The sequence below is a fragment of the Limulus polyphemus genome, unplaced genomic scaffold (genome assembly GCF_000517525.1).
Source record: "Limulus polyphemus unplaced genomic scaffold, Limulus_polyphemus-2.1.2 Scaffold3868, whole genome shotgun sequence".
NCBI lineage: Eukaryota > Metazoa > Arthropoda > Merostomata > Xiphosura > Limulidae > Limulus > Limulus polyphemus.
This window is the reverse complement of record NW_013669478.1, coordinates 79,471-104,456: the sequence shown is the minus strand read 5'-3', so window position 1 is coordinate 104,456 and position 24,986 is coordinate 79,471. Positions and strand designations below refer to the sequence as shown.

General features: G+C 33.4%; 1 protein-coding gene across 1 annotated transcript; it reads left to right on the top strand.

Moving 5' to 3' along the window:
• The first annotated feature begins 334 nt into the window (after window positions 1-334).
• On the top strand, window positions 335-24,410 carry LOC106470187 (calcium-binding mitochondrial carrier protein SCaMC-1-B-like). Its single transcript, XM_013930725.2, has 10 exons — window positions 335-655; window positions 3,725-3,851; window positions 7,421-7,508; window positions 7,933-8,044; window positions 9,747-9,905; window positions 12,419-12,565; window positions 12,756-12,866; window positions 14,410-14,577; window positions 15,247-15,394; window positions 23,870-24,410. Exons 1-10 carry the CDS (start codon window positions 473-475, stop codon window positions 24,043-24,045), a joined length of 1,419 nt encoding a protein of 472 aa, XP_013786179.1. The 5' UTR covers window positions 335-472; the 3' UTR covers window positions 24,046-24,410.
• The last annotated feature ends 576 nt before the right edge of the window (window positions 24,411-24,986 follow it).

Here is a 24,986-nt window from a genome sequence, read left to right as displayed (position 1 = left end):
AAAACTTTCTAGACAAGGGAAATAGACAGCTAGAACGACATCAACTCAGGTACTTTCCTGATCACGTGTTATGCGCAACCTTCACAAATACAGAATAAATGATAAATTCAGAATAATACTATATCAAAGTAGGAAGGTAGAAGCGCTGAAATTTTTATACACCACACTTATACAAAAATCATATCCAAATGGATATGTAGTATTTATTAAATGTGCTAACTGTACTTCAAAGTAATCTATCTTATTATATGTAGGGCTAGAGCGTATTTAACACACACATATATATATATATATGTTAGTCGTTTTAGATGGCGCCCTGCGCAGCTACAACGGTGTTACTAGCATTACTGTAATATTTGTTTTTCATGCCTAAGTATAAAAGTGGCGAATTTTTAAGCCACGAACAAGTGAAGTTCGGCAATGTTAACAAGATAATTTAAAACCGTATATTATCGCATAATAAACTTTTGGGATGAACGTGCCGAACTCTCACCATCTGCCACATTATTTTCAAGAGCTACCAAGTGAACGTGAAGAGAGATTGGAGAAGTTATTTAAACAATTAGACGTTGATGGAGACGGGCGTATCAACTTCGAAGACCTTAGTGAGGCTCTGCAGCAAATGGGCCTTCCTTATGCACCTGATAGTGTGGAGGTGATCTTATGTGGATGTCATATGTTTTGCGATTTTTATATAGTTTCTAAACTTTTTACATATAACATATGTTATAATTCATGTAGTAATATAATTTGTGAAAATGAATGTCTGATCATCAGGGTTGCGCTTGGCCGAGCCATTTTTTTTTATTATTAGGTCTGCTCTACGTAACTATATCTGGGGTACGGTCATTTGATTGGTAAAAAAAAAAAATCTTAAGCTTTGAAGGTGCAAATATAGAAATTGTTGTTTCCAAGGAAGTTTTTAAACAACTTTTCCAATATGAATTTGAAATTCCTTAATCTTGTTCCTTGGCTTAAAATACCACAACTCTATTCTTTATAAAGAAGAAGAGAAAAATAAATATACAAAAAAAATTATATATATATAAGTGTAACACTAAGACCAACTCTTATGAATGCATGCTAATTTCTGTGTGTTGTTAAAATTTAGCAAAACACCTTTTCCAACTGCAACATTTTTTAATTATAATTTCCATCTAATGCTGTAGCATCAAAATGATTTTTGAAAGCCAGTTTTTAGGGTATTGTTTATGTTACTTTATGCTAATAAAAAGTTACATTTTTGTATTTTAAAGAAACTGCATGTGCAATAAACATGTTTGTACATTTTGGTTTTATTTCAGTTTGAAATATATTTTACTATGTAATTTTCCAAAATTCAGTGTTTTGTTTAATTTTAAGATTTTTGTTAAAAAATAATGAAAAAACATGGATGATAAATTCAAACTTTTTAATGAGGGGTGTTATAAAGTCATTCTGATCATAACAAGTGCATAACCAGGGATAACTAATTAAAACCTTGAAAGGTAAGGTGAATACTTACAGTATCATTATTGCTGGAGATGGTTTTTAGTTCTGAAAGAGTACATCCTAGTGGCCAAATATTTGATCTTGTATGGTAAGATAAGAAATTTACATTTATAACTTGGGTTATACAGTAACTCATTTAATTATTGTTAGTGTCACACTAACAGTCTGAACACTATAAGTTCATAATTCATGCATTTTTCTCTTAATAACATTTGTATTGTTTTTATATAAATTTACCTAGTTATTAGATACATTTACTAAATATCAAACAATAATTTCAATGAAAATATAACAGCAAATGTGTAGAGAGAATTTTTACCAAAGTTAATGCTTAAAATCAAGCTTCTGTTGTAATATAAAACGTTTTTGTGTTTTAACTTTGGTAATTAAGAATTTGGATAATGAAAAGTTAAAAATACTTATTTCTGGTGTTAAGAACAATACTGCAAATTTCAACACTATTAATAGCGCCTTCAACTAAAGCTCAAGGCATTCCTGAATGGAACAAACACAACTCAAGAGTTTAAAAATATATAGTCAGGCTTGTTCATCGACATAATTATGAACCTCTAATTATAAAAGTTGCATGTCAGTATCTTTATCCTTTTTGTTTTTAAAAATTTTTCTTGAAGAATTAAAGAGATAAAACTAGTAACTTTGTTTTGTAGGTATTCTGTCACATAGAGCTTTGATAAATATTCAAAACATTTTAGTGTTTAGTTATGATAGACCAGGTAAGATGATCAATAAAAAATTGACATAAGAGTAAAAGAAACAAAAGTTACTCTACTTGTTCTATTTAGACCGTATATGCTGAAGAAAATAACATACAGACAATATTGGGCAACTTGGTCCTTCAAGACTGTTCTTGCACATTATTCTTTGGAATCAGTAAAAATGTACACCAACCATTTATGTTTCAGGAAATTATTGATTTCTGTCATAATCTCATGTAAAGTGCTGACCTTCACTACAGCCAATGAAAACTCATTTAATAAATGAAAATACTCTATAATGTCCCGGAGTAGATGACAAGCAAATTATCATCCTAGTCTTTCTATGCTCTTTTCTACAAATAACTTCATCAGTACACTTAGTGAGAGAGTTTGCCACTATGTAAACCTCTTGATCATCTTGTTTCTCATTGTGAGCAAAGTTCAAACTTATTACAGACTGGTATCTGAATGGTAATTGATACTATCTCTGTAGCCTTAATATTTTTAATATTGTGCACTCTTGTTAATTCTGCACCCTCATTCTTACATTTCCCCAAAGAAACTTTTACCTGTCTTGTTTTCTTGATTTTTCTGCCTGATCTGCTATTTTCCCCACTGTAATACAACAATCTTCCCTAAAAATATGTGTAACTTATCACCAAGTAAGCAAACTGTGCAAGTGTAGTGCACTGTATCTGTTTGAGTCTTGTGAAAGTTGTAATGAAGCCCACAATTTTCAGACATAACCCAATCGTGGCACCTATCACACCCTATAAACTTCACCCTACTATTCCTAAACTACCTCTAATCATATTGAAGTTTAATAATCTTTACTTTTATACTTGTCATAAGACATTAGTGTTAGGCCTATTACATTTTTAAACATTCCACTCTTAATCTATTTCTTTAGGGATTTTCAAGAATTAGAAGAGTGTATATTAATAGTATTCCAATCATACTGTATTTGTCATATCCTGAATCATAATCTACACATCCAATAATTGTATATTTAACTAAAATTAAGCTATTTTAGAGTACATATTAATATAACACTAAAATCCCCTATAACTTAATACTGATACTATTAATTATCACTGATGTTGAATTAAAAGCATCCATTGTGCAGTTTTGCAGTATTTTTTCCCTGGCCTGCCATGGCCAAGTGATTAGGGCACTCGACTCACAATCTGAGGGTCGTGGGTTCGAATCCCCGTCCCACCAAACATACTCGCCCTTTCAGCTGTGGGGGTGTTATAATGTGATGGTCAGTCCCACTATTCATTGGTAAAAGAGTAGCCCAAGAGTTGGCCTTCCCTCTAGTCTTACACTGCTAAATTAGGGATGGCTAACACAGATAGCCCTCGTGTAGCTTTGCACAAAATTCAAAACAAACAAATAAAATATTTTTCCTACTTAATATTGTATTAAATGTCAGTTCATTTTATTGATATAATTTTAATGAGACTTTGTAGCATTGTTTTAAAATATACATACACATATATATATATATATTATAGAAATTCATTGAGAAATCGGATCTGGCCAAGAGTGGTAATGTGGATTTTGCTGAATTTGCACATTATGTGATGGAGCATGAGAAGCAACTATTGTTGGTTTTCAAAAGCCTTGATGAAAACAGTGATGGTAAGTTAGCTATTTTCAGTGAACAAATTTAATATTTTTTGAATGGTTGTTTGGACAACCATTAACCAGACTTTGGTTGTCCTGCATGAAAAAAATTGCCTTCCATAAGTAAAGAAAAAAAAATTTCTCACAATAATGTCAGGATACATGCACACGCACACACATGATTAACAATGTTGTATCAAATGTCTGATCAACTTCAATTACTTTATTAAGGTCACACTGTAACATCATTTCCACAATGTTGATTATCCACTCACTCCTCATCAAACAAGTTGGGCCTACACCCTTGGAAATACCATAAAACACTCATCAACATTCTGAAAAAAAACATTGATACAAATGTTTTATTTTGTTTTGACAATTTGAACAATTACTATAAAAAGACCAGTTCAGGTAAAATGGTGGGATACAGTAATGGGATCACTACAGGAACCCCTTAAAAATATTACAGAAAAAATAATGCAATACTTTGCTGAATGTTGTGTAATGAGTGTTTGGAGAATTTACTTCCCTACTACAACACACTAACATGGCTACATTATACCCACTCTACATTGAGAACGACGCTTCATCAGAAAAAGCCTGCAAAAAACTGTTGTTTTGCTCATTTATATTTTCATGCATGTTACTTCCATTCCCATCATACAATTCTTATAAGACAGGGATTAACACAAGCTTTCGTTAGTTGCTACCATAACACGAACAGATTTGCCACAGTAGCAATTATTTCATGCCAAAACAAACTCAACTCTCTGTGCACTCAAAAACTCCACATATTTGTTACCAGAGACATTTCTTCCCAACAGCCATATCAATGTATTTCAACTGAAAGACGTTGATAATTTTTTCACCCCTCTAATGTGAACCATCAACTTCTGCCCAATGAAACTTATTACACAGTAAGTGGAGCAATTGTCAACTGTGATTGGTTGAACTATTACACATGGCACATTGCATTTTGAATATGGATGCTACTGATGTGGAGATTTCTTCTGTGGTGTGCACATGTTTGGAGGATTTCCACACACTATTACAAGTACTTTGGAAGGCAGGCTGTTAATTGAGCCTTGTAGTACAGTGTGTAGCTAGAGGTAGAGTGTTTCTGGAAGTTTCTGTGCCAGTCTGAACTCATGGTGTGCAGTACACACCACAGGAATGAAAACCATTTTTTGTGTATGCTGGGAAGTTGAAATGAGCCAGCAGAGTTGTTAAATACAGACATGAAGTAACATAGGAATTATTACTTCATTGATAATGGTCTCACATTGCTTGCATTCCATTGCAACTTCCTGGTTCAATACTGAAATGCTTGCACAAGGCAGTATGTATAGCATTGAAGTCTGAAATAACATGGTTGTCCTTCGGACAACCTCAGTCACTAAATTTTACAGCACTTGGTTGTCCGACAGAATTTCTTGTCATTTCAGATGACTGTTAAATTTGTTCACTGTATTTTGTTCTGTAAATTCAACAATAAGCTAAAAAAAGGAGGAAGGGATTAAAGATTAAAATACCACAATAACCAACAGGAATAAAAAACATGTATAGGTGAGCAAAAAGCTGAACAAGAGATAATTCTAAGAACCAATGAGTGAAAGCAAAGGAGAATATAATATCTTAACCACACTACATTTACCATATCCAGTGACAAAAAGGCCTTTCCGCAAATACCAGGGCTTATCAGGCCAGCTGGAGTACGGCAGACGTAATAGTGGTATAGATGTTATTTATATCATCAGTTTTCATGAACAACAACTTTTATGGGGTGAATCAGATTAAGCAAATGAATTGTAATTATTATCAGTTTTATTTAAATCACTTACAAATCAGATTTATATGGTATGAATTGATAACATCACTTTACATTTATCAGTGTTGAAACATATTTTACATAGATTGGTACCCTGCAGGTCATGCATTAAGGAAGCATTTTCCCAGAAATTTAGTGTCATGAACTAACTTGGAAATATTTCTACTCGCCTAGTAGTCTATATCAATTATACAAATAAAATTGAACAAAAGTCCCAAAACAGGTTCTTGAAGAACTCACTAGTCACATTCTGACAATCTCTGTTTTCGACCTTCAAGCTAATTTTCAGTCCATTTAACTTCTAATTAACCAATTTTGAGGAATCTTATCAAAAGCTTTCTGGAAGTCTAATTACACAGTAAATGATTTTATTCATCCAAAACTAACCATACTCCAAAATGGTATACAATATAATAAGAATTCAAAGTATACACTACTAGTACCTAAAATTTAAGGTTAAATAGTTGTTTCACATGTTAAGTTGTAATGAAGCTAACGTTATTGTTGTTAGCTTTACATAAAAAGTTTTTACAAGAATTTTAACTGTAAGATATTTTGAAAACTGTTCTAAAAATCTTAAAGTAACTTAAATTAATTGTGGTATATTCAAATATTTTGCAATTTCTGTAAGTTAGGTTGATCCCATCTCTGTAATGTGCCCAGTAAAGTAAATTTACAAATTTAGTTGTGTGTACTGTTTATTTAAAATTTAGTAGTGAAGTGGTATTCTTTAATTCTTTTTTAATTATTATTATGTTCATACTTACATACATTTGTCCTCTGGGACTTATTTTAGCCTTCTCTTGAGATTTTATGTGCTCAATGATAGCTCACACCTCCTTAGAATTAATAAAGTAATACTGTTTTCACAGTAAGACAAAATGTCTGACATGGATAGCATTGAGGTAAATTAGTGTGTCTTTCTATATGAATAAGGTAATCAGATGTTTAGTCAAGAGCCAATAAAGGCCAATAATGAATTGTAATTTCATAGTCTGGTAGCAAATAAGAGTTTAGAAGAAGATAGAACTGAAGACTGATATGCCAGATGTTCAAGAACGTAGAGAAAAAATTGGATAATGCTTGAAACTCAATTAAAATGTTGTGAGTTCTAATTAAATAGAGTTTTTAAATATTGTATTAGCAAACAGATTTTTAGTCATTTTTAAATTAAGGTTTTCTTTGTGGTTCTTTTTTTTGGAACTACTTGTGTCAAAGTTATTTGTTAAGTTGTGTCAAGGTTATATTTTTGGATTAGAAGCTTTTTTCTGAGGTTTAGGTATGTTGTTTTAAAAGTCTTGGCATAGCATTTTTGAATTGAGTATATTCTGTTTTACTTGTGAATATTCAAATAAATACTCTTTGTTTTCAAGATTCCTGGTATTAACATTTTGATTATTCTTTGTGTAGAATAAAGGATTTATTGTACTGTAAGTCAGTAAATAATCGAAAACCAATTCATAATTTTGTAACTTTTCTATTCTTATTGAAGTATGGAAAGTGTAGCCGCTATTAAACCATTAACACAAAATACATAATTATGGTTAAAGAAAGTTTAGCATTATGATTTTTAGGTACCTACAAAACACAAGTTTTTTTATACAAGTGTTTTTATCACATTACATATACAGTTTTTTTATACAAGTGTGTTTATCACATTACATATACAGTTTTTTTATACAAGTGTTTTTATCACATTACATATACAGTACAGTCTAATGGTGTAATAAATATTGTTATTTGATTACTTCATCAGGAAGTATTGATACATCTGAAATTGTAAATGCCTTCAAGAAACTGGGAATTTATATGAGCTATGATGATGCTTTTAAACTTCTTCAGAGGTAAGTAGTTGGGAATAAATTATGTATTTGTGAAACATACATTTTTCTTTTTTTCCTCAATTCTGTAATTATGGAGTTTCACCAAGTACTGATGGTTTCAAGTATCGTTTATACTAACATGTTTATTAACATGTACTCTTAGCTTTAAGTGTATTTTGTAGTTCTGAAACAAAATGTGAAGTAAATTAATCTAGAAAATGTAATGATACAGTAAAAAAATTGTTGCTATGATGTTTTTGATAAACAAGTATTTTTTAAATTTCTCAATTAAAAATATGTATGTATATATCCATGTATATTACAAGAGAACATAAGATAAAAAAAATTATTTTCTTGAATCTTAAAAAGTAAAGATGAAAAATACTTTTTTTATGATTACATAATATAAATACATATTTAGTAATTTATGTAATTCTTATTTTAGAATGGATAAAGATGGCTCCTTGACAATCACTTTTGATGAATGGAGAGATTACCTTCTTTTCCATCCATCTTCTGAACTTGCCGACATCTTTAAGTATTGGAGACATGCCACTGTAAGTTAGGAAAAGTTAATAGCATGCAAAATGAATTATAAGTTGTTTAATTATAAAAAATTACCAGTGTAGACTGCAAAAATTAATATATATTTGTTGTGCTTTTGAATAGAAAATGCTTATTTTATGACTTGTTTAAGAACTCTAACATCATTTATATTAGAATATAACCCTGAGTATTTTTTATTGAAATAAGGTTCTGCTGTTAAAACTTCAATTTATCAGTGTAAGACCACTTCCTAGCTTAGCAGCCTGACAGCTATCGAGTTAGTGGGTGCATGAAAATTGAAATTTAACTCTCTTTTTTTTGGGGGGGGGGGAGTAAGTATTTAGTTAGAATTTTTTTGCACTTTGATATGACATGTGTTGAACAGCTTTTGAGTAAACAATATAAAAATTAAGATTCTACACTATCCAAGATCAATACTAATCTTTGTATTTCTGATCCATAGCAAATCAAATGCATATTTTATACACAAATTAATTTTAGTAACTTCTTTTTTCAATAAAACAAAGACAACTATTTAGCATTCTAAAGAATTGATATTTCTTTAAAATATGTTTTAGGGAAAATCATAAATAAAATTTTTATTGTGGCATGGCACGAGAAGCATATATCAAGGTAATTTGTGTAGTAAATAATCATTATTCCTGCTAAAACTATCAGTTTTGAGTTTGAATCCATAAAAATGTTTTGAAAAATAATTATAATTTTGATTATAGTCTTTAAAACATTTATTTTATTTTTAATTAAAATAAATAGGTTTATTATGTACCAAACTATTAGTTTAAAAAGCTTGAGACATAGTGTGTCTTTTTCCCTCATTAATAAGGAAAGAGTATGTACGATTTAAACAACTTGTGCACAATTCCTATAATTAACTTGTTTTCAAATACACATCATGTATAATTAGTATGGAAACTTTGAGACTGTGGTTTTTTGCAATTAGAATTATTAGGAAATGCAGATGCTGTATAACGTGTGAAGGTTACAAACTCCATATGGTCTACTGTAGAGTTGGGTAATTAGTGGTATTTGCTAATTGATTAATCAATAGCCTCATTAATATATTTATTGGTACAGTGTTCCTCAAAGCATGCTATCCACAAGCAAATAAAATAAATAAAAAATTGGTGGCAGGAGCAGCCAGCCACTTGCCTTTCTCCAGTCAGCAGTTGAACAATACTAACAGTAACAACAACAAAAAAGTCAGTGGCAGATGTTGCCAGGCAGTTTCTTTCTTTCTATTCAGCAGTTCAAAATTGGTGACAGTGACAGATAGCCATAATAACTTTCTATAATGAAGTTTGGTTGTTATATTTCAGTTACTTGAATAGTTGGAATTATCTGAAGTAGTAGTAATCAGAAACCCTAATTTCAATTAGTTGATTAATTGAAGTAATTGTAATTAAAATTAATCATTTAAATTATGTGACACTAATTGAAGTAATCACTGTTCATAGGCAATTGATAATATCAATTAATCAATTAAATCATCCAGTTCTAGTATAACTGTTTGCATTATATGATGAAATATATGATTATGCATTGTTAAATGTAAATGTAACATTAGGCCTACTTAAAGCATAAAACTATTAGGAAAAATACTCTTGTCTGGTTTAAAACAGAACTGAAATTCTAGTAGTTTAATAATAGTTGTTTAAGTAGCATTTCAGGATAAAAATATTTTTATTGCTTTAGTTTTTAGACATTGGAGAAGATACACTTGTACCTGATGATTTCACTGAGCAAGAAATGCGCACAGGAATGTGGTGGCGACATCTGGTAGCTGGTGGTTTAGCTGGTGCTGTTTCAAGAACTAGTACAGCTCCTTTAGACAGGTTAAAGGTGTTCTTGCAGGTGTGTTAGTTGAAAAATTGTTATTCTGTAATTAATATTTTTTTAAAAAATGATAACTTGTTTTACTGTGAGTTGTTAGCAATTAACAGTAAGTGGTGTGGAAAAAAGTATAATAATATATCATTTTTATTTTACTGTAATTTAAATTCCTTATTAATTCTGATGATGAATTAACTTTGTCTTAGAATCTTGAATATAAAAATGAATTGCATACATTTTTGTCACCTTTTTTTTTTTCTGTATGCCAAAATTGTGGGCTTCATAACAAACATTTACTGGGTCTTAAAAATATATAATAGAATGTTGAAAACGCGTATAATTGTGATTCCGATAAAGTACATTACCTCTGCTCACATAAATAGCTGTTCACGTTCAGTGCTGCCCTCTATATGCAAAAACAATTTTTATGCATGCCACAAGCCTTTTATCTCCCCTCCATTGGAATTGACTGATTCCAATGTGTGTCTCATACAAATCATCATCATGTGTTAACATTCCACCAGTAAGTGCGTGACAGACTCATGACGCATGTGATTCCCTCTATTCAATTCTATCGAACTATCACTTCTTGTTTGGCAGTACTTGTGTTCAGACGTTTTTTCTTTTGGTGCTCTTCATGTGAATTGTTTAATAGTTTAATTTCCGAAGTGGGATTTTTTCGTTACTTTTATTTTCCCTACATTGAAAAAATCTTTTAATTTAACTTAATTTCCCAGTCTTCCTTTTTTTTCTCACATGCATATTTTACATTAAACCCTTTTATTTGATTTATGTATTTATAATGAATTCTAGGTTCATATTCACAAGCTGCACGTGGAGGAGACCTGTCATTGGATTTCTCTGCTAATTTTCTCCATGAGATTGATCATTATATGGGTCAACTTCCTTCTCCTGAACTTGCCCCACTAATCCTCCTGAACAAGCCAAACCTGTTCGGGCCGATGAAGATTTGATAGCCTTTTTCCAACATCGGATTTTGCCGTGTCTTTCCCTACCCCTCCTGTAGAATCAGCTACGCCTAATACGGCATTTTTCAACATGATTTATCCAATTCCTCGTTTTTCTGTGATTCCTTATAACTTCCATGTTGGCTCGTTTGTTCTCTTTGGCTCTCACTTTACACATGTGGTTTCACTGTTGTTAGGATCTTCTTTGTCATGATGTGACCCTGTCCTGGGTTCATTTGCCACCTCTTTCTTTTAGAGATTTACGTATGGCTCTTTTTTTCTTTGGCGATATGTTTTCAATCATGTATCTGGGACTTTAGAATTGTGTGTAATCTGTGCATCAACACTACCTTTTTCCTCTTTGATTGCACATTTGTTGCAGTTGGAGCTACAACAAGCCCCTGTTCCTTTCCCATCTTGGTCCTTATCTACCTTTCCCTGTTCCTCCTCCCATAAGTTTCTGATCTCGTTTTATTCAACATTGATGGGCATATCACCAACATTACCGGAGACTAACCTGTGGGGGCTTGACTATATGATTTTGTTACCCTTTGGCATCTTTCACTACAGATCAATAGGTTTTTCAGGTTTTTATCAGAGGGACTTGTCCTACTATTTCTTTCCCCACCTCCTTTGTCTCAGGTATCCTTTTTTCTTCCTCATGGCTTGGGATCCTGCCACCAGTCAGCATCTGTCTGAGGCAGTACAAGATTTTCTGTCTCAACAGCCTATTGCATCTGTTCATCATTTTTCTCCAGGCTTTTATTCCAGGCTGTTAGTTATCCTCACAATAAACTGGAAACTGTCAGCCTGTACTGGGTTTGTCTCACCTCAATATAATTTTCAATCTGCCCAGTTTTACCTTGGAGTTGTTTCTCACCCTTAGATGGGCTTTTTCTCCAGCTTTATAGATGGTCACAAGGAATGTCACAAATGTTTATTTGCACATCTCGATATCTCATTACTTGCAACCCTCTATTCAGTTTGTTCTCCACGAGGAGCTTTATCTGTTTTGCACTCTGACCTTGGGACTTGCTTCTGCCCTGTATATTTGTCAGATGGTCAGAGCATTTACTTACATACTCTCAGGCTGTGCTTTCCTCTTTCTTTGGATAAATATTGTTGCATAAATATTGTATGGTTCGGATCACTATCCGACCTTAGTTCTCTCCCAGTTGGATATGTTCCTCCATTTTCTGCCCATATGTGTGACATCTTTCTATGATGGGCGAAGAGTATACCTGGTTCAAAAAGTGGTGTGGTCCCCACATTAGATCTTAGAATCTGATTGTCTCCTCGTAGGGAGTATTCTTTCGACATTTTCATTAGAATCGGTCAATTCTAATGGAGGGGAAATAAAAGGCTTGTGCCATGCGTAACTGATATATTTTTGCATATAGAGGGCAGCACTGAACAAGAATAGCTATTTATGTGAGAGGAGGTAAGTACCTATTGGAAATACATTTTCAGTATAGGAAAATTATAACTTTCATTTTCTACTGAAATATTAAGATAATCTTTACTATTCTTCAGCATAAGTGTTTTAAACTACTTCCTTATTTGAAGGTGAGGGGTGGAGAGTTCACTTCTGTACAAGCCTGTTTTATGCACATGCTTCGCGAAGGAGGAATTAGGTCATTATGGCGAGGAAATGGTATCAATGTCTTGAAGATTGCTCCTGAAAGTGCACTTAAGTTTATGGCCTATGAACAGGTAAGGTAAAGATATTTGATAGTGCTGCAGAATATCAGGAAGTATGTGTTATTTGTGGCTCAAAACTTTAAATTGAGTATTAAAAATTCCAAATTAGAATTGTTAGAACAAGTTATATAAAAAAAATACAGAAACATGAAATTAAAATGTTTAAGACAAAACTTTTTGCAAGTTTTTCTTTTCTTTTTAGGCTAAACGCATAATCCGAGGTAATAATGAGAGAGAATTGGGTGTGTATGAACGATTTTTAGCTGGATCCATGGCAGGAGGTATTTCTCAAACTCTCATTTATCCTATGGAGGTAAACATTCACCCAGTAAAATTATAGTCACCAGTTTGATGAGATAGAAATGGTGTAACTAGATATACATCATAACTACTCTTAATATTTAAAGTTGGTTTAAAAAATTATCATAATCTGTACAACTAAATAGAGCTATGCAAGTGATAACTTAAAACAAGAAATGGAAAGGAAATAAAGTGAACAAAAACTGAATTAAAAAACTTTATGAACTTAACTTTAATGTGTCACATATGGAATGTTTTGGAAATTATATATATAGTTTTCTTTCATTAATGTTTTAGTTAAATGCTGCTTTTTTTTTTCTTATTACTTATACCTGTAAGTTTTGAAACAATTAATTAAACTTGTTATACATGTTTTATTTCATATTAAAATCTATTTAGGACAAGGAATATTTTTCTACACATTTATTTTTTTTTTTTTTGATGTCTGTATCATACAGTGCTTTTCAAATTATACTTGCAGAAACCAACAAATTATGTTTTTAAGGCTACTTTATTATCACACTTTTAGTTGTTTTAATCTCTGTTTTTATATACGTGTATATCTTGGGTCAAAAAATATGTAATTTTATAAATTCTAATAAAAGTCATTGTAAAGTTTACCATTCTTTATCATCAATGGGCCAAGTATGGCTCAGTGGTTAACGTGGCATACTATGGAGCTGAGGTTTCATGGCTCACATCCCATTACTGCTAAAAATAGTACTTACTCACTTTGGGGTCATAAGTGTGTTATGAGAGTGACAGTAAAATCCTACAATTTGGTATGTCTGAAGTAGCCCAAGAGTTAGTGGGGTTGATTAGCTGCTTTCCTTCTGATCTATCACTTCAAAATTAGGGACGACTAGTGCACATAGCTCTTGTGTAACTTTATGAGAAATCCAACAAAAACACACTTTATTGTCAAATGTTGTTATAGTTTTTGAAATAGGTTTAAGTACCTTAAGATTAAAAATAGTTCCTTCAATTACTTATATAATTTCAGATCCTTAATACTAGCTGTTCTTGAAATTTTTTGATATTTGTGTTAATATTTTTGAAGTTAATGTGTTTGAATAAAGTTGTAAATGTAGATTTATTACTGTTAAAAGTTAGTGTGATTTTTCCGAAACATTTAGCTCAGGTTTTTGTGGCAAATAATACTACTTTATTTTTGTTCTTTTGAAAGTATAAATATTGATACAATTTTGACAAATATCCTTGCTGTTGTGGTATAATTCTCAAGCTATGTTTTGATTAAAGTGTATGATTTTCTTTTCAAACAAGATAAAACTAGCTAAAATTTTATCATTATTTTCTTAGTTACCAAACAATGAGAAATAACTGAAGAAAAGAGGCTTACTTTTATAAAATAGGTTTCCTATAATATTTTAAGAATAATATATTACTGTGATTTTGATTATTACTTGTGTATATATATAGACACATACACACACTGTAATAATCAGTGATTAAAAAGGAATCACAGTCTTTGTAGATAATCTATTTATTTTGACATTAAACATCTGATTAAACACATTTTTAAAAAAAATTTTTAGGTCCTTAAGACAAGGTTAGCATTAGGAAAAACTGGCCAGTATTATGGACTTTGGGATGCTGCAAAGAAATTATACTACAAAGAAGGTTTAGGATGCTTTTACCGTGGTTATCTACCAAACCTCTTGGGTATACTACCATATGCTGGGATAGATCTTGCTATTTATGAAGTAAATTTCTATTAATTAAGGAATAGTTCTATTTAAAGTTACTACCTTTATTGGTTACCAAACAAGATTTTATAAATGTAACAAAAGTTTTAACATAAAAAATAAAATAGTATATGCTCAAAAAATTTCCAGAAATGAAAAATATTAATAAATTAACGGATTGCTTAGAAAACTAAATCAATAATCTAAAAAAAAAGCATGGTGTTAAGATACATATTTTAAAATATCGTCTTTTTTATTGAAAAGAAATGATTTATCATAAGAACAGTAACATTAAAACAGTGAAAACTACTAAAAGTTTGTAAGTTTATCATGAATAAAGTGAATTGGTTTGTTTTTTAAAACCTACCTGATTTGACACTTGCAACAAGTTTGATCTAAAATACTAGTTCTGTGCATGTGTAGTCTTTCTTTTTATTTTAACATCTGGATTAATCACATTAAAATACCAGAAGCTGGGATGCAAAATGTCAGTTTTGTTTAAAATGTTTTGACGGTAGAAAACCCAAGTGTGAGAGATTTCAATCTAAGCAGACATAAAATTAAGATTAGAATAAAGTTTAAGAACTTTTAGTTTCTGCAGAAAAAAACTTAACAAATAGTACAGATATAAGTTGATTTTCTTTATTTGAAATATAGAGAACTGAGGCCAATTTTTTTATTCTGTAGACCTTAAAGAATATTTATATTAGTCATCATCCTCGAGAGGAATATCCAGGAATATTTGTTCTGTTAGGATGTGGAACCATCAGTAGTTCTTGTGGTCAAATAGCCAGCTACCCATTAGCATTAGTGCGAACTCGACTTCAAGCACAAGGTGAGACAACTTACTAAAAAAAAACAGTCATACCACAATATATCTGCTAAACTGAGATTTATGGTATGTACTTATGTGTATATTATAAATACCAAAAGAATTAAGTAATTTTAACATTAAAGGAAAGATAATTTAAAGCTATAACATCCTCATACATTTGATACAGTTTTAATGTAATTTTTATAATATCACACAAAAAAGGAACATTGTTTTCTACTTTACATAGTTTAGACTCTGTAACTTGTGCTTGGTTTTATCAAGCTGTTGTTTGTGCATGTGATGCTCTTTGCTTCAGGGCTTCCATGGGTCATGAAAATCATGGAATTCTGTGAACCAATTTTTTTAGTACTGGAAATCCTGGACAGTCAAAAGAAGTTCTGGAAAATCAAATTCGATCACTCTCATATTACATGTTTTTATTGACAACAAGCTGTACCATTGCATCTATCTCAGTTTCGTGAAATCACCAGAAAATGTGACTTGGAAAATAGAAAATACACGGACTTGATAACACTGATTAGTGGCAGGTTTTGAACTATGTACCTCCACCTATTTTTTTTTCTTTCAGATCTGTAATGAGTAAAATTCTTTTGAAAACTTGTTCATGATTTTACTCATAATTGTTATACCATGTGATGACTGATACTCATGACAACACCCTTGATGACAAATAAAATTATTCAGAACAATTATTGTTTTAAATAGAATTTAAACATGGGAACTTACAGATTGAACACAAAAAAAAAAAAGGTTTCCAGTTCTTTGAGAAGTTCTTTGTTAAGTGTAATTGAAGTAGTAAACAGAAAATATGTTTAAAAAATAAGAAAATGCAACTGTTTGGGTAAACCAGGAGATATACAACATTGTTAATGCATGCAACAATATGAGAGTGGTCTCAGTAACAATATCAGTGTAAATCTTTGCTTAGTTAGCATGTTTGGCATGGTACAAGTTATCTTTTCGTATTGGCAAATTGAAATAATATGTTCAATGAATATTGTGTATCATCACTCCAGAAATTTGTTATAATACAGAGGGTTGAGTACTTTATATTAAAACAATTTTGAATATACAAGTCACAGGACAGCCACAGCTGATATAAAGTCAAAGTAGAATGACATTTATCTGAACTTCATTTTGACACTGGTTGGCAGTTTATAGATTATATGATGACACCAAAAATTTATTGCTCTTGGGAAAGGAAAGTAACTACAGTTATTTCTAACAAAATATTCATACTCTCAGATCATAAATGTTTGGGATTTAGAATTTCCAAGATGGGGATATCCCTTGGATTTAATAACACTAGGAAACAAAGGAATATGAATCAATTTGGGGCACCAGGGCCTGCAAGAAGTCATATCCCAGCTATAACAGATGAGAACACAGGTTAACAGCAAAAGCCATCCATATATTCTAGGCATCAGTACACAAGCTACTTCAACGAAATATCCAATCCTTCATCACATACCTCAACCAGCTTAACCATTTCATTGTGCAATTAATTTTCAGGCTGATTCTCAAAAAGTTTCAAATATGCACCAAAAAATAAAAGTATGAATTTGACCCTTTGTATTACTTTTTCAATATTGAAAGAAGCTGTATTTTCTATATCTAACAGTAATATTTCTTGAAAACTGTATTGGATAGTGAAAAATAATGATTTAAACAAAAAAAATTGAAGAAAATGAGAAGAAAAGTGTTCTCCAGTGAATGGTATAAATTTCGGCAAAACTTAGTGAATAAGAAGCCAAAATCATTAAAAAATCTAAAAACAAATTATTTAGATAACAATATCCAAGATATAAAGAAGCTGTCTTTATATAGTTCCCATGTGTGTTCCTGCAAAGTTTGCAATTTTGTAATGAGGAATATAAGTATCCAGGTTTCACAGTATAGAAACAGATGGCAGCATGCACACAGGTTTGGCAATTGTTTCAAGTACAGAGGGATGTTCCAGCATGTCGCAGAATAGGGAAACTTTTTTGGTAGCAGTGGGATAAATCCGTATTTTGCAGTCAGTGGATGTAAATGTTTATTCAGATATGTAAAAACTACATGGCAAAAGTGTTATGAATGAAAGAAGTTTCCGATACAATATCTTACCTCCTCTCAGAAAAAGCTTTTTTTCTTGATTAGTACTACCCTTTATCAGTTATGTTATTTTTATCCATGTCCTCTTTGAGGATTAATCTTCAGGTCTTCTTTGGTTTTCCTTCTTACCCAGATAATGGAGTTCATGCTCTTTGTTTTGGGGTACACGTGCATTCGGGGATCAGTATTCTTTGTCCCCTGTGTATGTTGGCCTCTCATGTTTTTGCATTTCTCATTCTACATATCCATAATTTACCTCACATTTTTAGGATTTTTTTTTTCTTCCAATGTGAGGTTTGTCCTCTAATGCTTCTGTTGCATTTCCCTATGCTGGAAATTTCCCATTCATTTATTCCATTATCCATTATTGTCTGCGTTTTATCCTCCCATTTCCTTTTGGTCGGAGTGGTGTTTGGTTTCATTATGTTGTTTTTCTGTTGGTCTTAGTCTTTTCCTTTTTGCTACAGTGGCATGCACTTCCTTTTCAGCCTTGCTTTGCTGACGTGGCCACTATGAAGTTGGCTTCTTCTAGGTCAGAATTTTGTTTTCTTTGGAGTTATTTTACCCTCCTCTTTATTACGTACATTGTGCATGGCACTTTTTTTTTATCACGAGGTGTTGGGGGTCTTCCTGCCTATTTGGAGACCAGGGTTGTTTCAGCAAGTCTCCACAATTCCATTTGCACTTATACCCCTTGTTATATTACCATTCACTTTATTTCACCTACAGTGGGATCCTGTTTCTTCCCAGCATCAGTCAAAAGTGGTTTGGGTCTTACTTCTTTAGGGTCCCTACTGTGAGGGATCATTCTCATTAGGGGTTTTCACTCCTGTTTTGTGGAGAATGTAGGTATATGTGTTGATATGTGTCTCCATATTCCTATTTTTCTGGCATCCAGACATTTATCTTTGTTTCGTTCTTCACTGGTATGTGTGTTTTCAGTTTTGGGTGTTTTTGTTCGGCCTTGCCTTGGCTCCCTTTTTTTTCAGCCAAGTGGTCTAGACCTTTACGCATCTGCTTCCTTTAAGCTTAGTGTACACTTTTCCAGGGACAACTGGAGATACTTACAGCTTCCTCACTGACCATATCTACTCTCCGTACTCAGGCAGTGTCCCAGAGAAGAAACTATGTGGTTGGATCATCACGGTGGTGATTTCATTCATCACACATGATCAATTTCTAGTCTTCTTCATGTGTTTTTCATCTCAGTTTTCAATTCTTGGGAACAACCTCCTCCCCTTTGGTTTAGAACTATGGTACATCCTGTAGGCAACTTCTCATCAGCTCCCTTTCCTTATTGCATGTGCAGTTCTCTCTCATTGGGGACATGGGCTTTTCTAGCGGCTCTCATTCCTCTTGGTCACGACAACATGCACTGTCCTCTTTGGGTACTTGGATCACCAGGTGCTGTCTTGCTTGAAATCCCTTGGATGCTCCCCTTACCCTTTCCCCTCACTAGCAGTCTGTATTGACTGGTTGGATAGGATCTTTTTTGCTGCTGGGGTTACTTTTCTTTTCCTCATTTGGATTGTAACTTTTTCTGGATGCTCTTTTCCTGTTTGGGGAGCATCTATTGACACTTGGGAGATTTGGGGGTAGGGAACTCTTTTTGACTACATATCACTCTCTTGACACTTCTTGCTGTTTGTCGGACAGTACTTTCCTTCCTACTGGCTCTTTGGGACAAGGTGGTGATGTGTCACTATGACAATTTTACAGTAGGGTCCTCCACCACCATGCATGGGTGTATCTAGTTAAGTGTCCCTTGGTTTCGAACTTTGGATCTCCTGTATTTTGGGCTCACTGTCATTATATCAGTTGGTGGGTATGTCATCATTGAGAGGCCATGAATCTGGTTGCTGATCGATTATCCCATCCTGACAGGATTCTCCTGATGGGGGTAGTCTTTAGGTCCTCTAGTTTTTTGGGTATAATGTGCACTTTTGGGAATCCCCAATTTGGATATTTTTGCATCTCGTCTTGATACAAACCTGACCCATTTTTGTTCTCCTGTTTCTCATTCCTTAGCAGGTGTACTGGATGCTCTCTGTCAGAATTGGACAAATCATCACTCTTATACATGTCCACCTATTTGTCTTCCTTTTTGTGTCCTTTCAATAGTTCCAATCTCTCCATGTTGAGTTCGACTGGTGGCACTGTCTTGGCCAACTCTCACATGGTTTCCATTTCTGTAATGGTTTTTAGTGTTGCCTCCCCTTCATCTTTTTCATTAGCCTCACTCCGATGTGTGACATCCATCCATTCCATCTTCACGCGTGGCTTTTATCTCGTCCCTTGCCTGAAGGTCAGGTCTTTCCAGGCATATTGCTTCCTTGGTTTTCCCGTCTAGTTCGTCCTTCCTCTTTGACATTTTTCAAGAGTTATTGATATACATCACGCTGTTGATATATACACCTAGGTTATTGTCCTTTCATTACTCCCATTCCTCATGCCATCCTTTTTAACTTGGCCTTCTACCAGGGATCTATCTGTTTCCCCTGTTGCGAGCTTTCAAGCAGTTTTTGATTTCCCAGTTTTTGCTTCTTGTTTCCTGGCTATTTTATTTTGGTCATTCTTCATTGCTCATACTCACTGCTCGGCTTTTCTCTAGGATTTGGAACCTCCATGTTGGCCTTTGTGCTTTTTATAATCCTCCATTTTAACCTTTGTTGGCAGATTCGTTATTTGATTTTATTTGCTGTCCCTGTTCCTCATATTGTTAGCCTGTGGTTTCTGTTTTTCCAACGTGTTTTGTGGTCAGGTTTTTCTATGTTTGTTCCTTAGATCTTATCCTTTCCTTTATGCTCTGGAGATTAATTATGTTTTCACTCCTCTTTCCATTCCCTTCTTCTCCCACCTTTAGGTTTATCCTGTTCTTATCCTTTCCCTTGATTTTTTCTTTTCCACTCCCCTTACAGGTTGGATTTGCCAGTCCTTTTGCCTGGCATATTTTTCTTTCCTCTAGAAGTATCATCTTTTTCATGTTTCTTCATGTCAGATCTGTCACTTTACCATGTCCCTGGCTACTGTTTTTCCATCTTCCCTGAGAAGACATCATCGGGGCAGATATATTGGTTGCTCCATTTGTTTTTCATTTCTTTACAGGGGCCTTTTACTACATATGTTTTGGATCCCACTCTGTAGCAAGTGGTGCCTGACCAGGTATACTTAGTATGAAATTCACACTTTATGTCCTGTGACCATGCTAGATGACTAACATTGAAGTGCTTCCTACCATGGATCTGATGTATAATTCCAGATGTCACCAAGTGTTAGTTGTTTGACTCCATCATCTATGCATCAATATCACATATTATAGTTGAACCAATATAACACATCCCAGGATCATATTATGCACAACATTGAGGTGGAGTGTTCTGTAGTACCAATTGTAGATATATCTCATGGTCTTTTCCTACATAAATACATTTGTCCTGGACCGTACACTCCCGGACTTCATGGGTAAAGCAGACAGGGATTATTGCCCATCTCTGATGCTCTGCAGCATTAAGTCTCTTCCTACTACGGATCTGAGGTACAATTCCAGATGCTACCAGGTGTTGGTTGATCATCTCCATCCAAATGGTAGCTCTGCTTTTTAAAATATGGTCACCCATTGCACTGTCTCCAATGCTGTGGGTCTCTGGACTCTCCAACACATTTTGCTCTCCTTTGTGGAGTATGGGAGTTCTTGCCGCTTACCAGTTCCTAGCCACTTGGTTGGTGGACCTTGGGGGCCAATCATCCTGAGTGAAGCACATTTTCACTCGGTTGGGAGTAGGGCAGTGACATTCTGTTGGCATTGATAGTGTGACACTCTTCCCACTGCTTGTGATGCTCTTGTGATTTACAATTCCAGATGCCACCAGGTATTGGTTGTAGCACTCCATCATATATCTATGTATTGCAGTTGGCTCTTCCAGCTGAGATATTTCTCCTTCCTACCATCCTCTGTATATCAATTCCCAGTTGGATCAGGTGATGGTTGGAGATAATCTAGCCACATAAATCCTCACATGTGTTTGGCTGGTACTCTCTTCCTACTGCAGAATGGAGAATGAACTCACAATGCTGCTAGGTTTTGGACTGAAGATGCAACCCCAAATTGAGGTCACTCTTCATCTTCCTCCTATCTGCTGAATGTTGGCTCCCAATGGATCTGATGTTAGTTGAAGATTTTTTTGAATCCACTAATTCCTGCATGTGTAATGTTGGGTTCCCTGTTCCTTCCATGGACTGGATTAAATATTCCCAATGCCTCCAGGTTTTGGATCAGAGATGAATACCTCCTGAGGTCTCCTTACTTCCTACCATCCACTGAATGTCAGTTCCCACTCTATCTGGTGTTGATTGTGTTGGAGATGTGCACATGTAGAGACGGGTTCTTGTACAGAACCTCATCTTCCCTCCCAGTATTCGTTTTTGAGGTGAAAGGTAGAGGACCATCTTCCTACCATGAACCTGATGTACAATTCCAGATGCTACCAGGTGTTGGTTGAGGTAAAACTGACATTTAAGGTCTGTCTTGCCCTAGCCACTCGACACCTGGAGGTCCCATTAATGATTAATCCGTTTTGGGGTCCATCCATGTTTTCTCCCTTTTGTTTTAGTGATACTTTACTCAAGGGTGAAGGGTGTACCTAGCTCAGGAGTGGTGATGTTTCTAATTCCTTTTCCACAACACATGGTCTTTCTTTGGGCACTTCCTAAAGGAGGATCATCTTCTCACTGGCCCATCACCAATTCAGTGTGAGATTCTAGCTTGTTGTAAGTAGAGGTAAGATATCTTATCAGAATTAAATATTTCCCTAAACTGAAAATTATTACTGAATGGATATTTACTGCCTCACCTTTCCCACCTGTCCTACCCACTTCTGGTGGATTGGTTGACTTGATCATGTCCAATATCGAAGTAATTAACAGGTGCATTATTAGAGAGGGTGCTAGTTACAATAGGAGTAGTGTCACACTTCTATTGGTGGAGGGTTGCTGCATGATCATTTGCATGTAGATTTGTAGAAAGAAGTGGAGGTTACAAGGCTAGTGGCGAGCAAAAGATTTGTGCTGAGAGAGGGCAGTACTAATTGAGAAAGAAAGCTTTTTGTGAGTGGAGTTAAGCATCTATTTGGAATACATTTTCAGTTTAGGAAATGTTAACACTCATACTATTTTATACAAAGACATACTGGTCAGGTCACCAAACTATGGATTTTTGTACAATCAGATTGTTGAAATGGGTGCTGGAAAGCTTTCATCCTTGCACACTAGATAGAGTATAGAATACTTGCAGGTAGTAGTGGTGTGCTTTTGATCTTTTTGTACATTAGATAAAGTAAGGAATACTTGCAGATATTAGTAGTGTGCTTTTGCTGTTCTTGTACATTAGATAAAGTATGGAATACTTGCAGGTAGTAGTGGTGTGCTTTTGATCTTTTTGTACATTAGATAAAGTAAGGAATACTTGCAGATATTAGTAGTGTGCTTTTGCTGTTCTTGTACATTAGATAAAGTATGGAATACTTGCAGTGTGTTTTTTGATTTACTTGTACATTAGATGGAGTTTGGAATACTTGCAGGGAGCATTAGTATGCTTTTAACATGACAGCCTTATAATGAAACCTTTTGTAATGAAAACTATGCTCCAGGGATATTTTTAAGATTCCTTGTAATCAGATGAAATATTCTTGAATGTGAATGGCAGCTACCAGTGTTATGAGGCTACAAACTAGCTTGCAGAAGCTCATCTCCATTTGGACTTGAATATCAAAAATTAATTAGAAAGTCAGCACTGAAGAAGCTCAAAATATGAGCAAAACTTTTCTTTGCATTAACAGTTGATTTTATATTTTATCCATGTGCAACTGTTATCTGATTAATCTCAAATTTATGAACATTAAGAACAAAGTATGTGGAAGTTTATTTTTAAAATGTCACACAAATAATTTACAACAGAACACGATAAATTGTAAAAACACAAAGAAGTGATTGAAATTGCTCTAATGGAAAAAAATGTATGTGGTCTATGTTTTTTTAGGCTAAAGGACCTTCTTTGGAACTAGATTTTAACCATTCCTATGTGTATTCAGTAAGTTTACTATTGATTGGTGTACTTATTTTTCATTGTGTTTTACCCAAAAACTAAAACATTGAATATTCACAATATTCAAACAATACAATGTTAAAGTTATGTTTATAATGAGGGTACCAATTAAACTCGCATATTCATGTTTCTACTCTGTAGATTTTTGGAAACTTTGGTGTTTTAAGTTATTGTTTTTAAAGAAATATTTGAATAAAGCTTAAAGGAGTGAAATTGGATGCTTAATATTGAATTGTAAAGTACATATGTATTGTTACACACTGTTTTCTACATTGCTTTAGAGAACAAGAAAGAAAATAGCATGATAGGTCTCTTCAGAAGCATTCTTCATCGAGAAGGGGTGATGGGTCTCTACCGAGGGTTAACCCCCAACTTCATGAAAGTAGCTCCGGCTGTGAGTATCAGTTACGTTGTCTACGAACATACCAGAAGGACACTTGGGGTAACAATGACGTAGCCATTTTAAGGCTAACATTCTAGTTCAATACATTTTTTATTTTTCTCTCTCAATAATTCATCTATTTAGCTACAAGTCACACTTTTGAAATTTGATCATTTATTTTAATAGTCTTTCTTTTAATATCTTTGTACTTAATATAAAAATTATAAGTACATAACTGTGTTTTGTGATAGCTGTCTTTTAAATTGTTTCAAACTGTCTCATTTCCAACATATAATACAACTTTTCTTTCTACAAACCAGTAATAGCCTGAATACCTCTAATTTTATTATATTCAGTTTTAAATCTCTGTGCTTTTCAGCTTGAGTAAAATTAAAAATCATGTGTGCTAACCTTTCAAGAATATTGATTTAGTAAAAAGTTAAGAGCTTTAATGTTTAGGTTAAATAGAACACTTATAAAATATACAAGATAAGACTTACTTTATCTTAAAAAGTACACTATTTAAATTAAATGGTACCAAATTCATCAAAGATAACTAAAAAAAAAATCAACAACACAGTAAAGATAACATTGTCAATAGCAGGCACTCAATTAATAATCTTCTGTATTTATGTATTACATAACCAGATGCATTTAGCATTGTTGTTTCTCAGTAATGGGAAAGTATTATTTATTACATAAAAGTACCAGCTACTTTGAATTGTGTTATATGACAATAATGATAAAGTATTATTGAGCACATGAGAATACCAGCTGCATTGTGCTATTATATTACTGGTAAGATAGCATAAAGTAGGTAAGTGTTCAAGTTATGTTGTACATTCTTGTGCCATCTTAATGATAAAGTATTGTTCACTTTACAGAAAAATAAACTTTTGTAAACTGTTTTATGGCATGATAGCTAAGATAGTTTTTGTTTTTTAAATGTTGCAGCTACCTTTTATTCTGTAATTTTACAGCAGTGAGACATTGTTATTCACTAAATCTACTAGAGA

What these genes read in the sequence shown, in the direction of transcription:
- LOC106470187 (XM_013930725.2), top strand. Translation starts at nt 473, where the DNA reads ATGAACGTGCCGAACTCTCACCATCTGCCACATTATTTTCAAGAGCTA. An exon ending in AGTATTGGAGACATGCCACT is followed by an intron (nt 8,045 to 9,746) that starts GTAAGTTAGGAA and finishes TTATTGCTTTAG; the next exon opens with TTTTTAGACATTGGAGAAGA. An exon ending in TAGATCTTGCTATTTATGAA is followed by an intron (nt 14,578 to 15,246) that starts GTAAATTTCTAT and finishes TTTATTCTGTAG; the next exon opens with ACCTTAAAGAATATTTATAT.